We start from the raw sequence: 26391 nt of genomic DNA, 5'->3' as shown, positions 1-26391 counted from the left end.
AATTCAAAGAGTTCTAGTGGCCAATGATATTCCAATGTGAGAGCATGAAATGAAGTGAGAAGTGGAAAATGTAAAAAACAATAGCAAAATTGTGTGTGTGTTAAACATTTAGCTTTTAAACAAGTGCATCACTGTGTATAAATATGCAAAGAAATAAAGTCTATGGTGTGTATGTGTTTGATCCACTCAAGCACTCAGTCAGCCCTCTTCCAGAAGTCTTCTGTGGCTTCCAAAAAGCAAACCCACACTTGTCCATCTTTGTTTCCCCACTACACACAGAGCATGGCCTGACCAGTGTCAGACTCTACTGAGATTGTATATTTCCAGGTTTCCAGTGTAGGATTGTGGAAAGAGAACAGGCAGGGTGCAGTGCAGCATCAAGAAGAACATAGGAAAGAAGCCAGCGGGCAGAGGAGGACTGGAGGCCCTTCCTCACCTGGCTGTCTTACAGGTAGAGTACGCTTGAGAAAAGTGCATATTACAAAGGTATGAGACACGGGAGCTGTATAATTATCCTAGAAAGTGTCATGGGGCTCCTGGCCCAGGGCTTTTGAACACATGCTTTTCCCTCTGCTCACTAGCCAGCTCTCACCCTCAGGAGTGCTTTCCTTTCTTAACAAGCTGTTTCAGTTTATAACCATGTGTCCCTGGTGCAATCCTTTGTCCTGGGACACAAAAGCTTGGAATTGGGCACCCTCTGAACTCAGATCTGCGCCTTTAACAAGATGTGGGAGAGGTTTAACACAGTGTTGGGCATGACACACAAATGCAGTGATGTTCTCTGTGCTGTGGGAATGCAGAGTTTAAACACTGGATTTTCTCATGCAGGTGGGACTGATGCACCTGTGACTAAAATGTTGATTTTCAGTTACTGGTTAGGTGTGACCATGGCCTGTAGTAAGTAAGCATGCTGGAAACAGTTGTTGCCATCACAGCCTGGTCTGATCACTGAGCTTCGTGTGCTCTTTGTCTGCTCACTCCTCCCTATGGCACTGGGCCCACGTCTTCTCAAATGTACTATTCAGGACCATCATACTGATGCTTCCTTTGTACATCTGGACCTTGCTTTCCCTTTGAGACTGCTCAGTCTTCTATGTATAGATTCACCCTGCATTCCCCTTTCCAAGCACTGATGGGTGCTATGTGGTTCTTCTGTGCAGTAAAGTTACAATTGCTGCCACACTGGCAGAGCAACAGCAATCAGAAGAGAGGAGGAATCCTCAATATACACACCTGCACAGGTGCTACCTTTCAACAGCACTGGAGAAAGCAGGAACAAGGCTCAGTAGGAAGCTTGAGCTCAACCTGGCACACACTGGGCAGTAAACCATGATGCCAGAACAAAACAGAACCATTTGGTGTAGGAATAGGGGCACCTAATTGAATATCAGTTCATGAACTCAAGACCCTTCTGCTTAACCCAGTCATAATCGATTTCATCCTGACTTAAAACAAGTAGTGTGTCTGGTAAGATGGTATAGATTTTTAATGTGTTGTCAAGTGACTTGTGTTAGTATAATTAACTATTGGATTATCTATCTATTTATTCCCTTGGTTACTTTCTGATAATTTCAAGCATGTCTCAAATGTATTATGATCATAACTGCCTCCCCGAGTCTTCTCTTCCAACTTGTGTGGACTCTTTCAACACTTTGTTCATGCTTGTGTGTGCACGCACATGCTCATATAGGTGTGCTTATGTGTGGAGGTGGATATCAAGTCCCTTCCCCAGTTTCTGAACAATCTTTTATTTAGTATTTTTACTTTACTTTTAACTATGAGTATATGTTTGAGGGGGCATATGTACACATGTGTGTGTGGATGCCTGCAGAGTCCAGAAGGCATTGGGTGACTAGGATCTGGCGTCATACTCAACCACTAACCACCTCATGTGAGTGCTGGGAATTGAAGGAACAATGGGCACTCCTAACTGCTGAGCCTCTTCTCCAGCCCCATCACCATACCTTATTGATGAGAATGGAGCGTGCCTATTTGGCTTGCTAGCCAGTGAGCCCCAGGGATCTACCTGTCTCTGTTTCCGTAGTTCTGGGATTTCAGGTACTCCTGGCTGATTCAAAGGGATGCTGGGGATCTGAACTCAGTCAGGTCCTCATTCATGCACAACAGACATTTTACTCTTTGAGTCACCGCCCCAGCCCTGAAGGGTCTTTTTCTAAAGACATGTTTTACGTGTCTCTAATGTATATATCTTATGGATGAAGTTAAGTCTTAAGGAGACAAAATTGCAAAGGTGAAAAGCTGAAAAGCTATAGCTCTCACGCTCTGTGTAGCTATGATGTTTATTGTGCAAGACAGGGCAACAGTGCCAAGAGCTCCACCGGTTCAGCTGGAAGTCCAGTGGGCACAGTGTGCACAGATGTAGTGCTGGCATCTGATAGGAGGTTCTGAGAACACCAGGAGATTATGAAAAGCTCCCCGAATCTTGTCAGTTTTGTTTTACAAAATGGAGCCACAGGGACCCTTTTAAAACTGTATATGTAAATAATGAATTATGGAATTTTACTTTCAAGGTAATTATAGAAAATCATGATTTTTCTCTCAAAATTTTATTTATTAAGGATAATTCTCTATCCCTTAACAGGAAAAAATAATTACTATCATTATGAATACTCAATCTGAGAATTTTACTTGCTTAATAAATCCTGAAAAATTGAGTTTTTGTAGCTTCTGGATTTTAAATAAGAATAATTCTATCCTGTCCACACAGCCCTTCACCTCTTGTTCACCCTGCTAAGATGGTATATGATGAATCCCTTCTAACCTATAATTAAATAGTCTTACATTTTTTGTATTACAGAAGTAATAACATTTTACAGTACAATTTTTTTGTAATAAAATAGTGAATGGATGTGAAACTAACCTACAATAATTCTCCAAGGAGTGGTGGAGGTTGCCCAATGATAAAGTCTTCGCCACACAAGCATGGTGTTGTGAATTCAGCACACAGATAAAAAGCTTAGCTCAGTGGCATGCTTCAGTAATCTCAGCTTTGAGATGGAGGCAAAAGGGTCCCTGGTGCTTACTGGTCATACAGTCTGCTGAACTGCTGAGAACCAGGTTCAGTGAAAGATGGGAGTTGGGGAGGCAAGTCAGTTAGTAAAGAGTATGTTTACCATTTAGAAGGTCTGGAGTTGATCCCAGCACTGTCTGAAAATAAGTACATGGTACACTCTTATAACTGGCAGTCAGGAAATGGAGGCATGAGGATGAGAAGTTCAATGTCTTTCTTGGCAATGTTGTGAATTTAAGAACAGCCTGGGCTCTATGAGCCTCTTTATCAATAATAACAACAACAAAAATGAGGTAGAATGTGATTAATGAAGATATGCAGTGTCAACATAAGACATCCACATGCATATCCAAATGCATCTACGTACTTATCCATGTATATGAATGTGTACACACACACACACACACACACACACACACACACACACTCAAGTGTTTCTCCGCTGGATATTTTGACAGACACTTATCACTTTGTTTATACACATCTTCATAAATTGTTTAGATCATGATTTCTTGACTTTCTCTTTCTGGCTTTCAACTAACAGAACTGGGGGACAATGTGCTAAATGAAATGAGGCTGGCATATAATGCCGGATACTGCATGATATCATGCATGGAATTTGTCCAAGTTGATCTCAAGAAAGTTGAGAGTAAAGAACTGAGATGTAAAGGCTAGTGTCGGGACAAAGGCATGGAGACGAAAGGATACTAATTTGAAGCTGGATAAAATAAAGGTCTGGTATTCTACATATGATGATAGTGTGCCAGATAGATTCACAATTGTAATTCATAATTCTTGTGTTAGCTTTCCCTGGGAAGATGTGTACAAGTGTCTATTCACTCCAGATAGTACATAGAAGACAGAGTAAAGTAAGGATCCCACAAAAGCCCAATGTGAGGAACAAATGAATAGACTATGCTTACTTACAGAGCACTGGCGAGGGGTTAATTAAAGGAGCTTCAGGAGAGGACAGCAGCCTCTTCACCCTCTTGTAGCTAACAACCCCATGGAGGCTGCACAGAGTCCCCTTCCCTACCCTCTCACTCCCTACATACTCGAGTCTCACAAGGTCACTCCTGGCTGGGGAGGGCAGAAAGGAGTAATGGCTTCACTTCCAGGTGAGGGTCCTGTGACCCTCCCCTCCTCCCTGTCGTTAGGCAGTGTCATAGCCCCATTCACCTTATCATCAGCCTAGCTACCTCTATATTGCAGCATTTGCCATGGCTATGAGGCTGAGCTAATCTCTACTCTGACTGAGATCATAATGGTGTGAACATATTGTGTGCAGAGGAAACAGGCCACAATAATCAACAAAGTGGCCAATGTTTCAGAATCTAGGTATACTTATTCTGAGGTGACATTAGACAATGTATGTACACATTGAGAGATTTCATGTTATTACATATATTTACTTAAGTTTATGTCCCAACTAAAGAACTATCTCAGATAAGAATAAATGCCGGGGTTGGGGATTTAGCTCAGTGGTAGAGTGCTTGCCTAACAAGCGCAAGGCCCTGGGTTCAATCCTCAGCTCTGAAAAAAAAAAAGAAGAAATTCCAAAACATAATAATAGTGACTGAATGTTCTTGCATAAAACACTACCTCAGTACATTATCATCCCAGAACAAGGCATATATACCACAATACTCCTATGTTCAAATTTTCATTCTCCATACACTGGATATTCTTCTTGACTAGATCCCAAAGTACATTTGGAATTCTCAGCACAGGGCTCTGGAAAAGACTGAATTATTCAACCAGAGTCATCATAATAAAGGGTACCTCTTTTTCAACTCCTGCTTGGATCTTAGGATGAAGAGATCAAATGGCTCTAAATGTCATACTCAAATTAGCAAGAAGGGTAAATCATGAGAAGTTACAGACCAGGCACTGGTCCAAAAGCCTGATGTCGGTACCTGTGGTACTGTTATCCTGTCTCCTTAAACACAGGCTGGCACAAAGCTGTTAGAACATGAGCCTGCACCTTTATTCCGGATCACATGACCTGACTCAGGCCACAGCTCTCTGCCCCTCTTGCTGGGGCAGAGAACTTAAGAAGCAATCTGTCTGCTACCCCTAAAGGTTATAAAAGATTCGACCATCCATTTGTTCCAAGGATGGGTCCAGGACTCCTCAGAGAGATTCCTTTGTGGAAGCTCTAAATGCTGCTTTCTGTGGAGCTCCTCTGGCCTTTGGCAGCATCCCATACATAGCAGCACATATTTCTCTCTCTCACCATATCTCCTTCTTATTCTTGTGTTAACGAAGCACCTCTCAGGGCTTTAAAGCAAGCCCCTCATTTCCTCTAAGGCCCCAATCATATCTAGACTCCATGTATTGTATTATTTCTGTTGAATGCTATCCCTTCTGTCTGTAGGCCCAATCATGGCCTTGAGGCTTTCTTACTTCATGAATCCCATTGGAGGTTGTTATGTGTCAGCTCCATTCCAGGACCTGTTGCTGATCATCTCTTCTTTTGTTTGATGATCACTGATGTGAGTTTCTACTTCAGTGTGGTGTGTACCCACTCCCTACAAATGAATGAGTACTTGTATTCTACTTAGGTTGGTTCTATTCCATGTGCCTCCCTATAAGAGAGATCTTCAAGATTTCAGGAACTTTCCTGTGAACTGAGCAGCACCAAGGATGCAAAGCAAGAATAACATGAGGAAATACATTGATATTTCTTTCTTCTCTCTGCTCCTAGAATCAGATGTTGCTGACTTTGATGGCAGGAGCTCGCTTTTGTACAGATTCAATCAGAAGATGATGAGCACCCTCAAAGATGTGATTTCCCTGAAGTTCAAGAGCATGCAAGGAGATGGGGTTCTGTTCCATGGAGAAGGACAACGTGGAGACCATATCACCCTGGAGCTCCAGAAGGGCAGGCTAGCCTTGTACCTGAACCTGGGTAGGGACAAAATTGTGCATATGTACTCATGACTGTTGAGGTCAGAGGTGAAGCTCAGGTGTCTTCCTCTATCACGCCCCACCCCCTTGTTTTTTTGTAGCAGTCTCTCACTGAACTTATAGCTCATTGATTTTTTTTGTGTGTATGTGTGTGTTGTGTGCACATGAATGTACAGGTGTGCATATATATGCACACATATGTGAAGGAGAGAGCAAGACACTAGATATCCCCTCTTTCTCTCTTGCCTTGAGACAAGATTTCTTACCAACACAAAAGCTTGTGTTTGGGGTTAGGCTGGGTGGCCAGCAAGCTCTTTTAAGATCCACCTATTTCTATCATTGGGTTAGGTACTCACAGTCATAGACACATTTTATTTTGTTGTTATTATCACTATTAGTAGTAATATCATTTTAGGATATGAGCGCTAGGGATTCAAATTCAGGTCTACAGGTGCTCATATTCACTGATTTTTGTACAAGGTCACTATATCATGCATGGGAACATCTTTGAGCACATCAAATGGAGTCACTGGAACACTAAGTGATCTATTTCCTTTGTCTTTACAGGATTATAACAGTACTTAATTTCAAATATTTCATCTTCATGTAGGTAGAACAGCACCTATTTTCATTATTTTTTTGCCAGAGGTATCATTTTGTGATAAACGACAATATTTCTATGTAAGGGAAGCTACAGTGTAAGTTTTAAATATCTGTTAATGTGTATAACTAACCTGAATTTTTCCAGAATTCAAACTTTTAAGTAACTTAAAAAATTTTAAACATGTACCTATTATATTGAGCTTCTCATATTTGAGCTGATTAGGCACATTTAAAAAAAAAAAACTGCCAAGAGAAACATGTAATCATTTTGTTCTTCTTAGTGGGAGGCAAAATGTATGAATGGAAAAACTAAGTCACTAGGCTTCCTTTGTTAAGATGGCCTGGCCTGGAAGTGTAAGCCTGGGACCTGGATGGCAGGTGATTTAGTGAAGAGTACATTTGCCTCCCTGTGGCAGGATGTCATTTACCTCTGTGGGTGAGCTACTCCCTGGGCTTCTTACACTACCAGTAGGTCTACGTTCATGGTACCCAACTTCTCACCCCAGAACAGAAGGGAGGGAGTCTTTTATTCCTTCTTATAGAAGAAAGGAAGGATGAGGCAGGCCACAGGAGGTAGGTGCTGAGTTCCTCTGAGCATGGAAGCAAACCCACAGAGCACTCCTCTAGACAAACTAAACAGAAAAGATAGAAGCTGGAGGGAGAAGAAAGTGGCTTTTGAAATTAATGGCATCCATTTATTTGTATGTGGTTATACAGTGTGCCACGGCACAGTGGAAAGGTCAGGGAACAAGTAGAAGGAGTTGGGTCTCTCTATTTTCCAAGAGGATCTCTGGAATCCAACTCAAGTCATCAGGCTCAATGGCATATGCTCTTAACCTGCTGAGCCATCCTTCTGGACCCTAAACAGGCTGCTTTGTCTGAGAATCCCTTCCTGTTTCTTACTTAATATTTATTCGTATAAAGGAGAGGAAGTACATTGTTATTAATATTTACTATCAAGTAGGCAAGAAGGATAAATATAGTTCAATACTGGGAACAAGCTCAAGGTACACAGGTGACATAGAAGCAAGCTGTATTTTAGTCATCAGGAGAAGAACATGAGACTCTCCACTGGGCAGCCTCACTTCCAACAGCAAACAATGTAGTTCTTTATTCTGGTCCTTCTTCAGTGACAACTCCAAGCATCCTCTTGGCCTTCATGGTGGATATAAGGGAAAGAAGTAGGAGGAACCTATAGATTTCCAAGATTATTTCATAAAGTTGATGCCTAACACAGAAGATGAAATATTAAGAGTGGACTGGGGAGACCACTCTGTTGCTAACTTTTTTGTCATGCAAGTATAAGAACCTGAGTTCAATCTCCAGAACCCACATAAAAAACCAGACCTAGTAGTGTATGCTTATAATCCTAGTATTTGGGAAGCAGAGACACATGGGTCCCCTGGGATCACTAGATATCTGCATAGCCTACTTGGTGAATTCTAAGCCAGTGGGAGACCTTGCTTCATACAAACAGACAAGAACTCCAAAACAATAAGGTGGTGAGTAATTGAAGAACAGCACTGGAGATTGACCTCTTGCACACACACACACACACACACACACACACACACACACACACACACAAATAAATAAATAAATAAATAAATAAATAAATAAATAAATAAATAATGAAAATAAAGAAAAGGGGTAAACTGGAGACATATATAACACACTGTTGTTCATTGTCCTACTTTTCAAGGGTAGAGCACAGGCTTTCTTTAGAATCACGAAGTAGGCATGAGATTTTACTCTTCAGTCCATGGGGGTAGAGTGGCTCCTGTCCCAGCATTCAAGGATTTCATTTCAATTGCCCATGGCACTCTGCCCTCTGTAGAAATACAAAGGTAAGAACCATGCAGGCAGGTGGACAATCAAAGAGCCGAAGAGTTATGTGGCTGGGGATCTGTTGTTAAGTACTGAAGAGGACATCAACAGAGCATGTAGGTTACTCATCCTTACAAGAGTATAATGTCTTTGAACTGAAGCAGAATGTTGTGTGATTCTAGCACATACAGATGTAGAACAGTGACAATCTTATCATAGAAACTTAGCATAGTTGGGTGTCCTTTGGGGGCTAGGTGCAGGGTTCAGAAGCTAAAGCCATGAACTGTATGACAATTTATTGTGACAATGGTGAGTTTCTCAAACTCTGAAGAGACCAGTGATCATTCATTTCATAGCTCCTTTGAATTAAGCCAACTAACAAGTATTTAGAGAGTAATTATCAAGTCTTCTGAAAGGCATTTCTTTCCAATTTTCTACTTTTTGAGAGTCTAAATCTAGGCACTTAAATATATATATGCATATGTTTATTTTGTTTCTGTCACATGACAGTCCTATACAGTATTTCTTTTTCGTTTTCTTTTATTTTTGGGGGGAGACAAAGTCTCATGAATCCCAGGCTGACTTCATACATTCTGCAACATATGAAATAATTATATGTTGAACTATGTATCCATTACCTGTTTCTGTGCCAAACACACAACAAAACTGAGGAAAGAAAGGATTTATTCATCTCATAACTCAAGGGCACAGTCCATCATGGGGGGCTAGACATATCAGCAGGAGCCTATGGCCACTGGTCCCTTTGCATCTGCAGTCAGGAAGCAGAGAGAGATGAATGCTGTGCTCAGCAAACTTTCTCCTCCCCATTCTCTCCTGGTGTCAAGTCCATGAAAAGTTGCTGTCCACATTTAAGATGGGTCTTCGAATGTCAACCCAGTCTAGAAAGTCCCTCACAGACATGCCCAGAGGCTTGTCTACTAGGTGATTCTAGATCCTGTAAAACTGTCCATAAATATTAATTGTCACCTACCAGCAACTAAGCAGTGGGATTACCACTATTGGTCTAAAAGTTTTACTTGTTGAAAAGTATTTCTACTTATCTCCAAGCTTTGTAATGTTAATTAAAACATAGCACCCATGCACTATCTAAACTGTCTCACATAAACTCACTATAAGAACATCTTTATATGGCAGCAAATTCACAGGAGTTGGGCACCAATAAGAAGCAAGGATGGAGCAACCCACACTGGATTTCCTAAGACGAAGATTTGTATTTCGTTGCTTTAGTGATACCCAGAGATTTGGCCTGTCTTTTTGAGAGGGCAGCTGGTATGGGGGTGGGATCAAGCCTGCTGGAATCACTTCCCTTGTTTTTAGTGTTCTCACTTGCATCCTTAGGAGAGCACTTGTGAGTCCTGCCTGTAATAAACAACTGCTATGGAGTCATGCTTTTCTGGTCCTGGCTAACCTATGAAGCTATAATTTGCCTTGGCATTCTATGTAATGTCCTTCTGCCGCTGTATCTCACCATTTTCCTTCAGCACAGCTCTCTGCTCTGCCATTCATCCAGTTGTTCTCGGAAGCCTGCCACTCCTGCTCTGAAACACTGCTCACAAACAACAGACCAGTAGAACCAAATGCATTGGTGGAACACAGAGATGGGGAAGAATGGGAATATCATCCTTTTGCCAGCAGGAAGAATGGAGAGAATTTTAGCTTTAGGTCAGGTAGAGCTAAGTGATAACTAGTTCTCTGTGTCCTTGTGTAAGTCACACACCTTCTTTGAAACTAACTTCTTTTTTTAAACAATGTATGGAGGAATTTGGAGAGATAGCCCAGTGGTTAAGAATACTTCCTGCTCTTGCAGAGGACTGATGTTTGGTTCCTAGGATCCATGTCAGACAGCTTAGGGCTGCCTGTAACTCTATCTCGAGGAGATTCAATGCCCTTTTCTAGCCTTCATAGGTACACACACACACACACACACACACACACACACACACACAAACACACACGTGCGCGCATGCGCGCACCTAAATAAAATTTTAAGTATACCACATGATATAAATAGTATTATCTATGTAAGAAATTTGACAAGATTGGAGAGATGGGTCTTTGGTAAAGTGCTTGCTGCTCAAGAATGAGGAGCTGAGTATGTCCTACAGGACCCAAAAAGACAGGGTATGGTAGCATAAACTTGTGTGGCCAGGACTGGGGAGGCAGAAAGAGATAGATTCCTGGAACTCTCTGCCCAGCCATCCCATACTACCCTTCTGAGGATAAGGGGAAGAAATGAAAATAAAGATGAAGCTAAAAAATGTAAACATTGAGGTTGGGGAGATGACTCAGTGGTTAAGAGAGTAGAGGATGGACATGCAGTTCTCAGTACCCACATGGACAGTCTTCTCAACCCAGAGTTATAGGCACTTGTGAGCCTGTACACACACACACACACACACACACACACACTCACAGACTGCCTGTAACTCTGGCTGCAGAAGATAGGGTGTCATAGTATTGTGTTTCCCACAATATTGTGCACCCTAATAAACTTATCTGGGGTCAAAGAACAGACAGCCACTAGATACACAGCCACAAATAGTGGCTAGAAAATGGGTCAGAGCAAGCTATAGCAGAAGCTCGACGGTGGTGGTGCATACCTTTAATCCCAGCACTTGGGAGGCAGAGCTAACTGGATCACTGAGTTCAAGACCACTTTAGAAACAGCTAGGCATGGTGACACAGTCTTTGATCCAAGAAATCCAGCCTTTAATCCCAGGGAGTGATAGCAGAAAGCAGAAAGGTATATAAGGCCTGAGGACCAGGAACTAAGTTAGTTAAGCATTTGGCTGGTTAAGCTTTTAGGCTTTGGAGCAGCACAGTTCAGCTGAGATCCATTCTGGATGAGGACACAGAAGCTTGCAGTTGGAGGAAACAAGGCCAGCTGAGGAACTGGAGAGATGAGTTAGCTGTGGCTTGTTCTGTCTCTCTGACCTTCCAGCATTTACCCCAATAACTGGCCTCAGGTTTGATTTCATTAATAAGAACTCTTTAAGATTCATACTACAATAGGGGATGTTGTTGTGGCCTCCATGGGCACCTGCACTCAACTACACATATATATTTGCAGATACAGAAACACACACGCTCACACACAAATGCTAAAAAATAAATCTTTAAGGGGCTGCTGGAGAGATGACTGGAGAGGTAAAAGTACATTTGCTGTTATAGACTACCTGGGTTCAGTGTTCAGGACCCACATAGCAGTTCCCAACCCTTGGTCCATAATTTCAGTTCCAAGGAACTCTGTGGCCTCCTCTAACCTTTTCAGGCATGAACATGCTTCACAAACACAGATGTGAGCAAAATATTCATGCATGCAAATAAAAATTTAAAAATCCTAAAAGTAATAAACCTTTTAAAAGTACACTCATTCCCCATATTCACTACAATAAGGCTTAGGGGGTACTTACATCATCTTGAAACTAAATAGAAAAAAAATATTCCCTTTAATTAGAAAAAAATTCTTTATTTTTTTGGCCCCAAAGCCAACTTCTTCCTCATTATTTCACTTGTATTCTTCTCAGCTGTTCACGAGGATTTTTTAATCTTGTCTTAATAAATTGAAAATCTGTTACAATGGGATAATTGAACATCAAATGCAACTTAGATAAAACTGGAAACAGGTGTCCTGAGATAAAGACTATGATAGTGCACTGAGAATTGTGTTTTCTGTGGTTTCTATAACAACAGTCTAGATTTCTAGGGAGGTTTCATTAGATGATTGTTCTCTCTTCATCAATACAATTCCAAGCTACAAATCCTCAAATAACAGAAATTTTTCTGCATTTATTTTATCAGGCACATTTTTATTTGCCTTAATGTAGGAAAACTGAGTTTTAGTGAAAAAAATAACCAAAGAAGGAACAGATGGATTTCTTTACTATCTTTGCTTTTGGAACCACTTAAGACATGTGTGCTGGTAAGATGGCTTAGTGAGTGATGATACTTGCTGCTGAGGCTAACAACCTGAATTCAAACCCTGGACCCAGGAGGTAGCAGGAGAAAACCAGCTCCCACAACTTTTTCTCTGGTCTACACATGCACAGCCACTGCATGCACATATTCACACTATCCCCATAAATCAGTAAATACATGTAATAAAAACTGAACATTTGAGTATGGGCATAACTCCGTGGTAGATGATATTAAGAACCTGGTCAACATGTTCAAGACTCTGAATTCATCCTGCAGCCACCAAAATACTCACATATGAAATTCCTTGTAATTAAGGTGTCATTCAGTAATTCACATAGGATTAATAATATAATTTAATAGTGTTCTTTCTAGATATTCAAATACTTATTCTAACTGTAAAACATCGAAGAAAAGAAAAATTGTTTGAGTGTGGCAAATTTTCGTACTAAGAGTTTTTACTGTTTTTGTATTAGTTATATTTAGTTATGCATTTACACATTTCTATCCTACTTCTATATATCATAAATTAAGAATTTTAAGTAGTTATATTTGTTAGCTGTCACTTTTAATTTTATCTAACACTGTCGTTTGCACTCATAAATATTTAAAAATGCTATGAGAACTTCCTAAATGCTACTTCAACAGCTCTCCAATAACCTTTTGTTGATTTTACATGTATTTTTAATCTCTCTCCAAACTACTGAACATTATCTCCAATTTCTAAATCATTAGTTTTTTTTCATCCACATATTAATTTATTGCCATAGAATGCATTTCAAGAATGTAGATGACTAGCTTAAAGGGCCAGGACTTAAAGATCCCTGTCTACTGTCCCGACTTCAGCTTCCCAGCACAGCTTGCTGTGTCTGAGCCTCAGTGACCAAGTTTGCTTAAGAAGTTCATCTGAGGCAGCACACGGGTGGGGTTCAGAGAGCACCAACTGCCTTCCTTCCCACAGAATGCAAGAACCAGGTTTCTAAGTTCAAAGTGAATGAATGGTGAAACACGCGTGGAGATCTTCTCTGTGATCTCAAAGCAGGGATTGACTGTTAAAGAGAAATGATTGTGCTTCTTTCTTTCCTCTTTTCTATTTTTCAGATGTGAGCATGGTAGAGATGTGTAAATCTGGGGTGTTACTCTTGCATGTGTGTGGGAACACATACATATGGGTGCAGGTGCACCTGAGTTCCTGCATGTGGAGGCCCACAGGTGATGTTGGGCATCATCTTGGACTGTTCTTCCCCTTTACTTATCTCAGCCTCTCCATGGTGGTGGTCACGGTGTCCATTGTGAGTGCAAACGGACAGCTGCAGAGGCACAGAACTCCCACTGGGTTTCCATACTCAGTTGGCCTGGCACAGAGTGGGTGATACCACACAGCCCAGACCACCCCAGCCACTCACCTTGCATCGAAGGAGGGTCTTTCAGTCAGATGCAGAGCTCAGTAAGATGGTGAGCTTACATCAGTTTGCACAAGAATCCTCAGTCTCTACCCCTGAGAACTGTAATTACACTGGGCCAGCACACCCGCAAGGCATTCACTAGGGTGGGAGATCTGAATTCTGATCCCTGAGCCTGAAAACAAGTGCTTAGACTGCTGAGCATCTCCCCAGTCCTCAAATAATAAATTTTCAACAGAAAAATATTTTCAGTGTTAAAGTAAAACAGAAAAAGTAACATACAAAAAAAGTCATAGAACAGAGAGGTGCCCTTAAAACGTATATTACAGAAAATAGACTAAATGCAAATTGCTGGAAAAACAAATGGATAACGGTCAGAGAATATGGCTCACAAAAAAGGAAATAAAAATGAAGAGATTTTTCATTCCTATCCCTGCTAAGAGAAATACATATTAATTGGCTGAGGGAGGTAGTGCAATTTGTAAAGCGTTTGCCACCTGGGTGTGAGAATCTGAGTTTGCATCCCCAGTGTCTGCGTAAAGGCAGACTCTCTAGAACCTCGGCTTTCAATGCAGGGTGGGAGATGAGGGTAAGAGACTCTCCAGAATCCCATGGGCTGGTTAGTCAGGGATAGTCAAGGGCAAACAAGAGACCCTGGCTGCACCAAGATGAAAGGTGAAGGCTGACACTGAAGGCTGACTTTGACCTCTAAAGGTACATTGTGGCATACACACACACACACACACACACACACACACACACACACACACACATTTAAAGAAATATGTATTAAAATTACTCAGAAATATAATAATATCAGACACTCATAAATTGTAACTGGAGTTTAAGTTGGCACAACTTTTAGGAGCTAAATTGGCAGCAAATGTCAAGTCATACGTGGCTGTTTTCAGTGTTAATCTGAATGCAGCAGCCTCATACACAGGGTCCTGGAGGGTCCAGCCAGTTCTTTCAGCTGGTTGTCCTCTGCTGAGGGACCTTTCCACTGTCTCTGCCACCCCTGAGTCTGGGCACCAGTTCCTTCAAGCTGGGCGGACATTCCCTCTTCCTGTGTACTTCCCTTTGGTCTGTGTTTGTGTATTCATAAGTCCTCACTGCTATTGCTGGGACACACCAACACTGGCTGTCTCAGAAGAAAGAGTCTACCCGCCTCCACATCTTCTTTCTACATGACCATGACTAATACGCTTGATCACAGTGTCTTTCGGAGGAAGGGCAGGAGGAAGAGAAGGAGGTATTTATTAATGCATTAGCATAGTCTGACCATGGTGAGAATTCAAGGCTTATGGTATAAAGAAATAGTAAATCAACAAAACAGAATCAGACATTAATTCAACAGCCCTGCTTTTCAAGTATGCTGAGTGGGGAATCCCCATTCTGACTTCAGTAGGAAGCCAGACATCCTTACTCAGTGAGACAAACAGCACCATTAGGCCATACCAGAGGTAGGAGTGAGCAGCCCACGGGGAAATTAGCTGTCCCTGACCCCTGAATGTCACCTGAGCACAGGGGAGTACAGGTGGGGCCAAGGATGGCACAGTGCAAGAAAGAGAAGAGATACACTTAGCTATCATATTCTGAGGGGGTGGGAACAGAAACTATTCTCTCAAAATAAAATTTTGTTTCAGGGGCCCAAATGATGTCTCAGTGTATAAAGGTGCATGCTGCCAAGCCTCATGGCCAGAGTTACAGTAGGGGACACACATGATAGAAGAGAGAACCAACTGTATACACATGAAAGCATGCATGAGCACTTGGGCATGCACACTCACATATGTGAAATTTATGAAAAATTAAAAAATTATGTGTCAGTAATGATAGCTTCCCTTAAAGTCGAGACAAATTCTGTGTGGTGGTGGCAGCCAGAACCCTTTTGGTGGAAGGACCCTGTTCAAACAGAACCTGGAATGGTTCTGTCTTTCTCTGCTCCTGTGTGCACAGACATACTCTGTGTGATCACTGGCTTCCTCCCAGCTCTTTCAAAATCTGCTTTCTTCATTCATGATACTAAAAAAAGTGTGTCTATAAATTTAGTTATGTTTTTTCTAAACGTGGAAAATTCTTTTAAATTTTATTCCCGTGGCTAATACGATAAGCAGATAAGCATTCCTGTCGCCAAGCAATGGCTGGTGTCCCAGAAACATTACATATCTTGGGGGGAGGGGAGTGGAGGTGTATATCATTTGATATAAATCTGGGTTCTGGAATCTAAGGGGAAAGCGTGGCCCCTGCAGAGGCCCGGTGGTCTGCACTGCAGAGGAACAGTTCACATTGGGTTTGTTTGAAGAAGTCTCAGGTACCTGGTTCTCATTGCTGTTGATGGGCAGGATTCAAAGCTGCCTGGGCTAAGAATCCATCCTGCCTTCCTCCCCCTGCAGATGACAGCAAAGCCCGACTCAGCAGCATCGCGCCCTCTGCCGTGCTGGGTAGCCTTCTTGATGACCAGCACTGGCACTCGGTTCTCCTGGAGCGTGTGGGCAAGCAGGCGAACTTTACTGTGGACACCAACACGCAGCACTTCCGGACCAAGGGTGAGACCGATGTCCTGGATATCGACTATGAGGTGAGTTGGTTCTCCCTGCAGGTTCCCAGGACTGGGTTGTCTGTAAATAGAGCCTTTGAGCTAGACTACAAGGGCAGAGTCACCAAGGAAGAGCTGCACAGTAAGGGTCTGGAAATGCCTTTGCCAAGCTGTGTTGCTGATGAGGTATCATCTGTGTGAAGTAAAATCAATACTTTCTTACTTTCTTTATGTACATATGCATGCATGTGACTAGGCATGTGTGCCTGTGTGTGTGTGTGTGTGTGTGTGTGTGTGTGTGTGTGTGTGTGTGGCCTAGTTTAATTTCTGTTGCTGTGTAAAATAAAAAAAGAAATCTGGCAACAAGAGGCTTATGTAGCTTATGATTCCTGATTTCCATCCATCATTTCAGAGAAGTCAAGGCAAGAACTCAAGTAGTCACATTGTAGCTACAGCCAAGAGCAAAGAGAATAAACGCAGTTTTCTAGCCTTCTGGTTCTCAAGTAGCTTTCTTTTCCACTACACAGTTCAGGGCCCCCACATGTGATGGTGTAGACTACATTCAGAGTGGGTAACCCCTCCTCAATTAACAACCAAGACACTCTCCTACAGACATGCTGCAGGCCAGTCTACAAATGACTCATGGGACTCTCTTCCCTGGTGATTCTTAATTTTATCAAGTGGATCTTCAATGCTAACCATCAAAATGTGTCTTTAAGTATGTGTATATATGTGTGTGCGCGTGTGTGCATGTGTGTGTGTGTGCATGTGTGTGTGTGTGTGTATGCACTTGTGGGCATATAGGTACTTGTAGCCTCCCAGTGTTACTGTCTCTTGACTATATATAACCATTAATTCTTTAACAAAATCTTTAATTAGTTGGGGTATTAAAAGAAACAGAAAATGTTAACAAAATCTCAGGTGTGAACTCCAAAGATGGGTCAACCAGTAAAGGGATTTGCTGCCAAGTCTGATAATTTGAGTTCAGTTTCCCAGAACCACATAATAGAAGTCTAATTTTTAAAAATTTACCAGGAGTCTTAAAACCCATGTTCTCAGAGGGTCCCTGGCCTTTCACATTCATTCCCATTTGAACTTTTAACTAATAGGCTGGAACTGTTTTTCCCATCTTTGTGGTACCAGGGACCGAATCCAGAGCTCTGATGGAAGAGATTCATGGGATGCATCAAACTAAAGAAGGCCGCAGATCTTCTAGTCTGACAGTCCAAGTACCTCAGAGCACAGTGACTAGGGGACAGAAGAGAGAAGGATGGGGTCCTCTGGGCAGGGGTGGGAGGATGAGGGCTTTTTGCTCACAGAGAGAAGCTCAGGTCTGTCAGCGGGAGATCCTGTTGGGTCTTCATTGAAGGATCCAGTTAGCTGGATCAGAAGGTAAGATGTGTGCAGCAGGTTCCAAAGTGGGAATGTGGATTAACACAGTGGCAGAGTTTAGAACAACAGCAGTGATGTGTAGAAGTCAGTTTAGTCCAAAAGGGCCAAAGGTCAGATTTTTCAGGAGTTTTGAAAGCTGCCTGATAGACACTGTCCATAATTAAAACATAGACTGCATAAACGTGATTAAATGAGTTGGGGATTAAATTAAATGAAATATTTTTGAGGATATACATTTTTTAATTTCTAATTATTTTGCTTTGTAATTACCCTTCATTTATCTCCTTGTACACCAGAACTTTTGTAACTGCTGTCTCTGGGGAAGGTCTTATACCAAACATGTTGACAAACGTGGCAAGTACAAGTTTGATTCATTGTTTATAGACGGCCTGGACTGGGAGTCAACAAACCTTATGTCTTATTGAAAGGGCATTTTTCTATGGCTTAATCGTTGAAGATTAAATTTGGGGTGGGATGTGTGTATGTGTGTTACTTGGGATTGAAAGTAGAGATAGTCACATGCTAGGAAGCATGTTACCAGTAAGCTGTATCTACAGTCCTTTTGTTTTTAGTTTTTAAATTAAATTCAATTAAAACCATTATATTACTTTAAGAGAGGATCTCATGTAGCCTAGACTGGCCTTGAACTTTCTCAAACTACTAATCACTCTGCCTTTACTTCTTGAGAACTGGGATCGTAGATCTGCACCCCCACAATCTCCTCCATGGGGTGCTAATGTGGGAACTTTACCAACAAAGCTGAACTCACAGCCCCCAGTTTTTAAAGTTCAAAAAGAGATTTCATTAAATTACCTGCTTCAGCCTACTGAAAATGTGACATACAGGCATGTCCCACCAGACAGACAAGACTAATTTTTTTTTGCATTCTTGAAAGCTCATAAAAGACAGAAAAGGAAGGAAAGAAGGAAGGAAGGAAGGAAGGAAGGAAGGAAGGAAGGAAGGAAGGAAGGAAGGAAGATGACAGAGATTTTTATTACAGATAAAGATTTAGAAAAATATATCTTAAAGGATCAAAAGCTTCCTGTAAGAATCAGTTCACTAGCCAGGCTGGTGGTGGTACACGGCTTTAATCCCAGCATTCAGGAAGCAGAGGTAGGTGGATCTTTGTGAATTCAAGGCCAGCCTGGTCTACAGAGTGAGATCCAGGACAGGTACCAAAACTACAAAGAGATACCCTGTCTCAAAATACCAAAAAAAGTCAAAAAAAAAAAAAAAAAGCATCAGCTCATTATGGTAGAATATAACAAAGATAAACACATTGTTCATCTTTATTAAATTGTATGCAATTTATTCTTTAGAATGAGATTATGAATTTGACACACACATGCAATTGTACTTGTAAATACTTGGTGTGTGTGTGTGTGTGTGTGTGTGTGTGTGTGTGTGTGTGTGTGTGTGTATGTCCCTCACTAAGGACAGCAAGGTTTAAAGCAAAGCCAGAGACTGAAGAAAAGGCTCAGTGATTAAGAGCACATAATGCTCTTGCAGAGGACATGAGTTTAGTTCCCAACATGCATATGAGGTGAAACACAGATTCCCATGTCTCCTGCTCCAGGGGATCTGACATCTTCCTCTTGGGATATTTGACTCATAGGCATATATCCACTCCCACAAATACATATAACTTTTTTAAATAAAAAGAGTAAGTTAAAAACTAGCTGATAGAGAATATATAGGCCTTTATAAAGAATTTAAATTATGATGAAAAAAGAATATTGAACAACTCTTTGCAGGGTAGCTAACAACTCTATTTGTTTTAGGGGCCAGGCCAATCAGCAACTCCTAAAAATATATCAAATAGGACCCATTTATGCTTTATCCAGGCCTACTGAGTCATAAATTCTGGGAAAGGGATCAGCTGTCTATGCTTTTAAATCTTGCAGGCAATTCTGATATCTTCTACTGTCTGAAAGCCACTATCTTGGATCTCTCTCTCTCTCTCTCTCTCTCTCTCTCTCTCTCTCTCTCTCTCATAATTACACATAGCTTGGCTTGCAGGTGTGTAAATCAAATGTATGAGTGATTGTCAACTTTTGTTAATGGTGAACTTGACAGGATCTATAATCATCCAGGAGCAAGCTTCCAGCCACACCTGTGAGGGATTATCTAGGTTAGGAAACATGTAAGGTGTTTCTAGTCAGGGTTGCTATCACTGTGATAAAAAACAAAACAAAACAAAACAAAACAAAACAAAAAAACCAAAAACCATGACCACTTTGTAAAAGAAATAGTTTATTTCAGCTTATACTTCCAAGTATCTGTCCATCATCCAGGAAGTCAGGATAAGAGCTAAAGGCAGGAACCTGGTGGCAGGGACTGATGCAGACTGTGGAGGAGTGCTTCTTACTGGCTTGCCCCTCATGGCTTGCTTAACTCACTTCTTATATATGGATGAGCCTTAAGCTAGGTCTTTTTCTTTGATCCAAACTTCTGCTCAGTATGTTATAGATAATATATGTCATTCAGTGACTTCAAAAGACACATTAATATACTTTGACTCAAAAGACAAGACACCAGGCAGGTATTTTTGAGTTGCTGAAAACTGAAAATCTTTGAGTACCCATCCCTTTCCTATGTCAACTTGTTTAATTGATTGAAGAAACAAAGAGAATACAGTAACTTAGATTTATCCCAAAGCACAGAAGTGTCTTTAATGAACTTGAAAAGAACATTGACAATAAGAAAACCACAAAGTCATTGTTCAGTCTCACCATTCTTTCCAAATACTTTAATGTCCAAGTTAACTGTTCTAAAATCTATGCTATTCCTAACTCACCATTGACTTGCAGTCTCTTTGCCTCTTTGCCAGTGTATGATCTCAATGAGATCACAGCTGCATGATGTGGAAATGAACGTTAGATTTTAGGGAAATGAAACTCATTGATGTCACTTGGTTTATGAAGTTGGAAACCCTTCCTTTCTGTATGCCTTGCCTGTGAAAAACACTCCTTAAGAGAAAAACTCATGGAAATACTTCTCTCGAGCAAATGCTACTTCAGGAACCTTAAACTTTTGCCAGAATGTGCAGACAGGTTGCTCTAGACATCATAAAAGAAGACAAATTGAGGATTGAGCTGTACTGGAAGACAAGAGTTATGTGTTAGAAGTCTCTAGCCTTGAAGATTTATCTTAAAGGAAGCAGTCAGAAGAAAGGACCTTCTGGGTGGAGAGCAATGTTCTATTCAATTGTTTCCCACCCACAAGCTGGAATAAACCCTAAAGATAAGAATTGGACATTTCAGCTACTCAGAAACAAAACCAGTGCAGCTGTAAGGAGGAGCACTGCTGAACATTGCTATCCACACTGAGGATGGGCTCCATCACAGTGCATTCTATAAGTAGAAACCACACTCCAGGCTCTGCCCTGAGTTCTGTGTCCACATGAGATGTGGACTCCTACAGTTGGAAGGATGCTGACATCACTTCCTGAGACCCACTGTCAGAGCACACCAGGATAGTTTTCAGATCTCCTCTATTATAGTTTATGTCAGGGCTAATTATATTATGCAACTCTATCTTCATTTATAAACTTTACCAAAGTGTAGCACTAGTGGCCTGAAAATGTGGTTCAACTGGCCCTTCTTTTAGACCATATTGTGCTTGAATCAAAAGGGCCACCATAGGCTCATATTTGCATACTTGGTCCCCAGTTAATAGAACTGTTTGGGAAGGATTAGGAGATGTTGCTTTGTTGGAGGAAGTGATTTGAGATTTCAAAAAGCCTAACCCATTTCCAATTAGCTCACTCTCTCCCTGACTATTTCTTATAGAACAAAATATAAGCTCTCAGCTACTGCTGTAGTCCCATCCCTGCCTGACTACTGCTGTGCTCCACCCCATGATCATCATAAACTCTAACCCCCTAGAACTGGGAGCCTGAGTAAACCTTTTTTCTACAATTTCCTTTGCTCATGATATCACATCACAACAATTAAAAGGTAACTAAGACAACTTTATGGACTCTTTAACATTTTGTGAATTATCTAGTATAGCATTTGCCATCATAAGATGTTTGCAGCTGTCTGGTTTGATTCTGTCCAAAATGCAGCCCAAATCAGGCCTTACAAAATCCTGTCAAACAGGTAATAAGTAGGGAGAGGATGAACAGTCCTTGAATGTCTTCCAAATGCACATCACAAACCAAGAACTGCTCCAAACGCTGGATAACCTGACAGCCTTTCTCCTTCCCTCCAGCCTTAGTGAGAAGCAGTTTATAAAGGCAGTTTTAGGACTTTGGTCCTCTGATGTTCTTATAGTGCAAGAAGTCCTTTGTATTCAAGGGGTCTCAGTGATCCTGTTTTATATCATTATCTAATCAGTACCCTAAATCACAGGAACAGTTTTAAAAACATGTGGATTATACCTATACATTGCATACACATTGGAGAATTTTTTAAATGAAATTCTTAAATTAAGATAGCATTTAAAAAAAGAACAAGATCAAAAACCAAACAACAACAACAAAACAGGAAACATACAAAACTCCAAACATAGATTAAACTAAAATCTCTGAACATTTAAAAACACATATGTGGAGAGCTTGAGAGATGGCTCATCTATTAAGAGTGCATACTGTTCTTCCAGAGAACCCATGCTGAGTTCCAGCCTGCACAAGGTGACTCCCAACTGCCTGTAACTCCAGCTCCAGAGGATCTGATACCGTCTTCTGAGCGACCACACTCATGTACAAGTATGCAACACACACACAAACGCGTGCACATGTGCACACATGCATGAGCACACACACACTTATGCCTACATTTTTAACTTTAAAAACATCTAAAATTTCTTATATGAGATGGGGACGCACACCTTCAGTCCCAGCTCTTGAGAAATATAGGCAGAAGGATGAGTTCACCCTGGGCTATGTAAAGTTTGTGTGCAGCCTGAGCTACCTGAGATCCTTTCTAGGAAAATGAACACATATTTTATGCAGGAAAACAATGAAATCCAGTGGATCACAAACAAACACAAAATATGAAAATGGGAGGGAGACTGTTCTGAAGAAGGGTGGCAGTGGGAGGGGAATATGTTGTTGGTTGTTTGTTACTCTTTGATTCTTTGGGGGGCTGCCACCCATCTGCTAAATAAATCACACACAGAGGCTTGTTTTTAATTATAAATGCCCAGCCTTAGCTTGGCTTGTTCCTTGCCAGCTTTTCTTAACTTTAAATTATCCTCGGGGCTTTTCCCCTTCCTTACTTCTATGTATCACACTTTCACTCTGACTCCATGGCTGGCTGTGTAGCTGGATGGAGTGCATCTGGGATCCCAGCACCTGGGAGGTAGAGGCAGGAGGATGAGAAGTTCATGGTTTTCATTGGCTGTGAAGCAAGTTTGAGGCCAGCTTTGGATACATGAAACTCTGTTTAAAAAAAAAGCAAACAAACTTAAAAGAAAATCAAACACCAAGGATGCTGGAAAGATACTACAGTTGTTGTTAAGACAGAATTCGAGAGTAGGATTAAAAGGACCAGAAATTTTATTTTTAGTATCTACCATTAAATAACTTTAAATTGTGTGCCACATTTGAAAAAGAAACAGAGGCCACAAGAAAAGATGTATGCTTCATGACATAGTCCTTACATGCACTTCTAAAATTACTTGTTCTCATATCTTTTTGTTCACAGTTTTTCTTTAAAAATTCCATTTTTGCTGGGCATGGTGATGCATACCTTTAACAGCAGCTCTGATAGGTAGAGGGAGACAGATCTCTATGAGTTTGAGGCCAGCCTAATCTACATAGTGAGTTCCAGGATAGCTACAGCTATATAGAGAGAGATTCTGTCTCAATATATAAAAATCAGCATTTATATCAAGTACACACACACACACACACACACATATATGTATACACACATATGTATATGTATACACACACACACACACACACACACATATATATATATATATGTACACACACACACACACACACACATACACACACACACACATATATCAGGTTTTGGGCTGGAGGGATAGCTCAGCCGTTAAAGGCTAGGCTTGCAATCAAAAATATGTCAGATTTTTTCTTTTAGGCCACCAACCAGCTTCCCAATGATGACACAGAGATTTATTATTAGTTTTAAATGCTTGGCCTAGCTTAGGCATATTTCTGTCTAGCTCTTTTAATGTAAATTAACTTGTTTCTCTTTATCTACCTTTGGCCTCAGGGCTTTTCCTTACTTCCTTTCACTGCTTCTCTGTGTCTGTCTATAGTCTGCCTGGCTTCTTGCCCTTGGTGTGTCCCTTGTTCTTTTCTCCTTCTTCTCTCATTCTTTCTTTTTCTCTGGAGCCTAAATGTCTCTTATTTATTCTCTCCCTGCCAGCCCCACTGATCCTATCTCTGCCCAACTATTCACCATTCAGCTCTTTATTAGACCAACCAGATAACTTAGGCAGGCAAGGTGAAAAAAATGCAACCCATCTTTACATAATTAAACAAATGCAGCATAAACAAAACTAACACACCTTTACATAGTTTCTGTAGCATAAACAAATGTAACACATCTTCGCCTAGTTAAAATAAAATAATATTCTAAAACATGTGTGTGTATGTGCACGCATGTCCGTGCATATTCCTGTGTACATGTGAGTCTCCGAACATGTGTGTGTACATATATGTGGTGGCCAGAGCTCCACACTGGATGTTTGTGTCATGTTCTCTGCCTAGATTATTTACTTATTTAATGCATTTATTTATTATTTAAATAGGGTAGATGATATGTATGTAACTAACTTCTAATCAACTAACCAACTGATTGATTAACTAAGTAACCAACTAACTGAATACATGCCATGGAATTTAAATTCATCATAAGGGTTGAGATTTTTCTGATTCTTTTCAATTTGTTTCTATAAATTGCAATTCTCTGATAATACTGGCCATATTTCCTAAATAAATGAATTAATTTCTTTGTGTGAATTAGCATAGTATTAAACTAACACTAATCCTACTCCTCTATTGGTAAGCTTTTCTTTGCATTTTTTGAGAGTGTATCTCAGGTAGCCAAAGCTGCTGGCCTTGAACCCACTATGTGGTTGAAGACTGCCTTGATTTTTCCAATCTTCTCATCTTTACCCTCCAAGTGCTGGGATTACAGGTGTGCTCCACCATTCAAGATTTCACAGTTCTCAAAATGGAATGCAGGACCTCATGTGGGCTAGGCAAGCACTCTGCCAGCTGAGCTACCTCCCAGCCCCCATAGGAAGGAAGTGATAAGTTCCACATGCTTAGATGCTGCCCTTGCTGCCTTCCTTGCTATGCTTGGCACTACCTGCTGAATACTTCCCTCTTCACACAGACTTGATTAAAGGGCTGGTGGGACACTGCAGGACTGTTTATCTGTGATTAAAATAACCTCAGATCCCCAGGGAAATGGTTTCCAAGACAATGTGAAGTATAATTGCTATTGGTGTTTTTCTTCTTTGGAAACAAGTTGCAAGGGTAGCCTAAAAGGACTGCATAGAGAATACAGGGAATCTCATGAAGATAAAGTAAGAAACTGGAAAATGAGAAGATGCAAAAGAAATATAAGGGAAGAAAGAAGAAAAGCCCTCAAGATATATAACATTTGCATTCTAGCATTCATTTCTCTTCTGTAGCTGTGCTGAAACACACTGACTGAAGAGACAAGAGAGAAAAGGTGTATTTTGTGTTAGAGTTGCAGAGGGACACCATCCAGCTCTAGGGACAAGGCACATCAGCAGGAGCATGAGGCTGGCTGCCACTGAATCGGTATAGAAGTTGGGAGCAAATGGAGTAGGTCCAGCCTACAAAACCTCAAAGCCCACCTTAAGTGAAATACTTCCCCTAGCAAGGCTCCATCTCTTTAAGTCTCCAGAACTTTTGTGAACAGCAGAATCACCTAGAAAACATGCACCTCTGAGGATGTTTCATATTCAAATGACAGATTTTAAACCATGCAGGGACTATAATCCATGATGTGTCTCATAGGAAGCTCCAGGACATAGAGAGAGGAAAGCATCTTCAGCCCTCTGTCCCCATAACCACAGAGTCACAGACACATGGTGTCCAGAGATTCACCACCAGACATGGTTCCTGTCGTGGGGGACATAGGAACACGGATGAGAGAGCTGGGTCTGAACACTTTCAGGGAAATATGTATATTCTCTTATGTCATTCCTTTTCCTTTTAATTTTTAATTTAATTATAATTTTTAATTTAAAATTGTGATTTTTGATTCTGCTGATTATATATTTCCTCAAATTTTATAATTATAAATTGCCATAGAAGGTTGCCTCAGAGGGCTTGTATAAATACATATAATCCCACAGCACTGGAAAGGCAGAGACAGGAGGATCCACAGGGCTTGCTTGAAAGGCTTTCTAGCTTAATAGGGAGCTCAAGGTTTCAGTGAGTCTATTACCAATTATTTTTAAATGAGTTGGATGGCTGGTATTGCACCAGGCTCAGTAGGTAAAGGCACTTGCTGCCAAGCCTGATGACCTGCATTCAGTCCCATGGCGTAAGGCAAGAACCAACTCTCTCAGTTGTTTCCAGACTTCCATGTGTGTTCTTTGGCATGTATTTATCTCCCATACACTAACTAGCTATCTAAATAATAAATAAATGTGTAATAAATAAATAATCCAGGCAAGCAAGAGAAAAACATCTAGTATGGAGCTTGGGCCTCCATACAAAGGCACACACACATGCATGGGGACCCACAGGCACACACGAAAATGCGCATATGCAAGACACATTT

At 41.0% G+C, this 26391-nt stretch overlaps 1 protein-coding gene across 2 annotated transcripts in view; it reads left to right on the top strand.

Moving 5' to 3' along the window:
* Cntnap5 (contactin associated protein family member 5) overlaps positions 1-26391 on the top strand; it is a 902127-nt gene that overhangs the window by 392863 nt on the left and 482873 nt on the right. For both annotated transcript variants that reach the window (XM_036201821.1, XM_036201822.1), the window contains exons 5-6: positions 5739-5942; positions 16107-16291. In XM_036201821.1, the coding sequence (XP_036057714.1) occupies positions 5739-5942; positions 16107-16291 (389 nt within the window). The remainder of the gene's footprint in view (positions 1-5738; positions 5943-16106; positions 16292-26391) is intronic.

Source organism: Onychomys torridus, chromosome 11 (assembly GCF_903995425.1).
Source record: "Onychomys torridus chromosome 11, mOncTor1.1, whole genome shotgun sequence".
NCBI lineage: Eukaryota > Metazoa > Chordata > Mammalia > Rodentia > Cricetidae > Onychomys > Onychomys torridus.
This window is presented reverse-complemented; position numbering and strand designations above follow the sequence as displayed.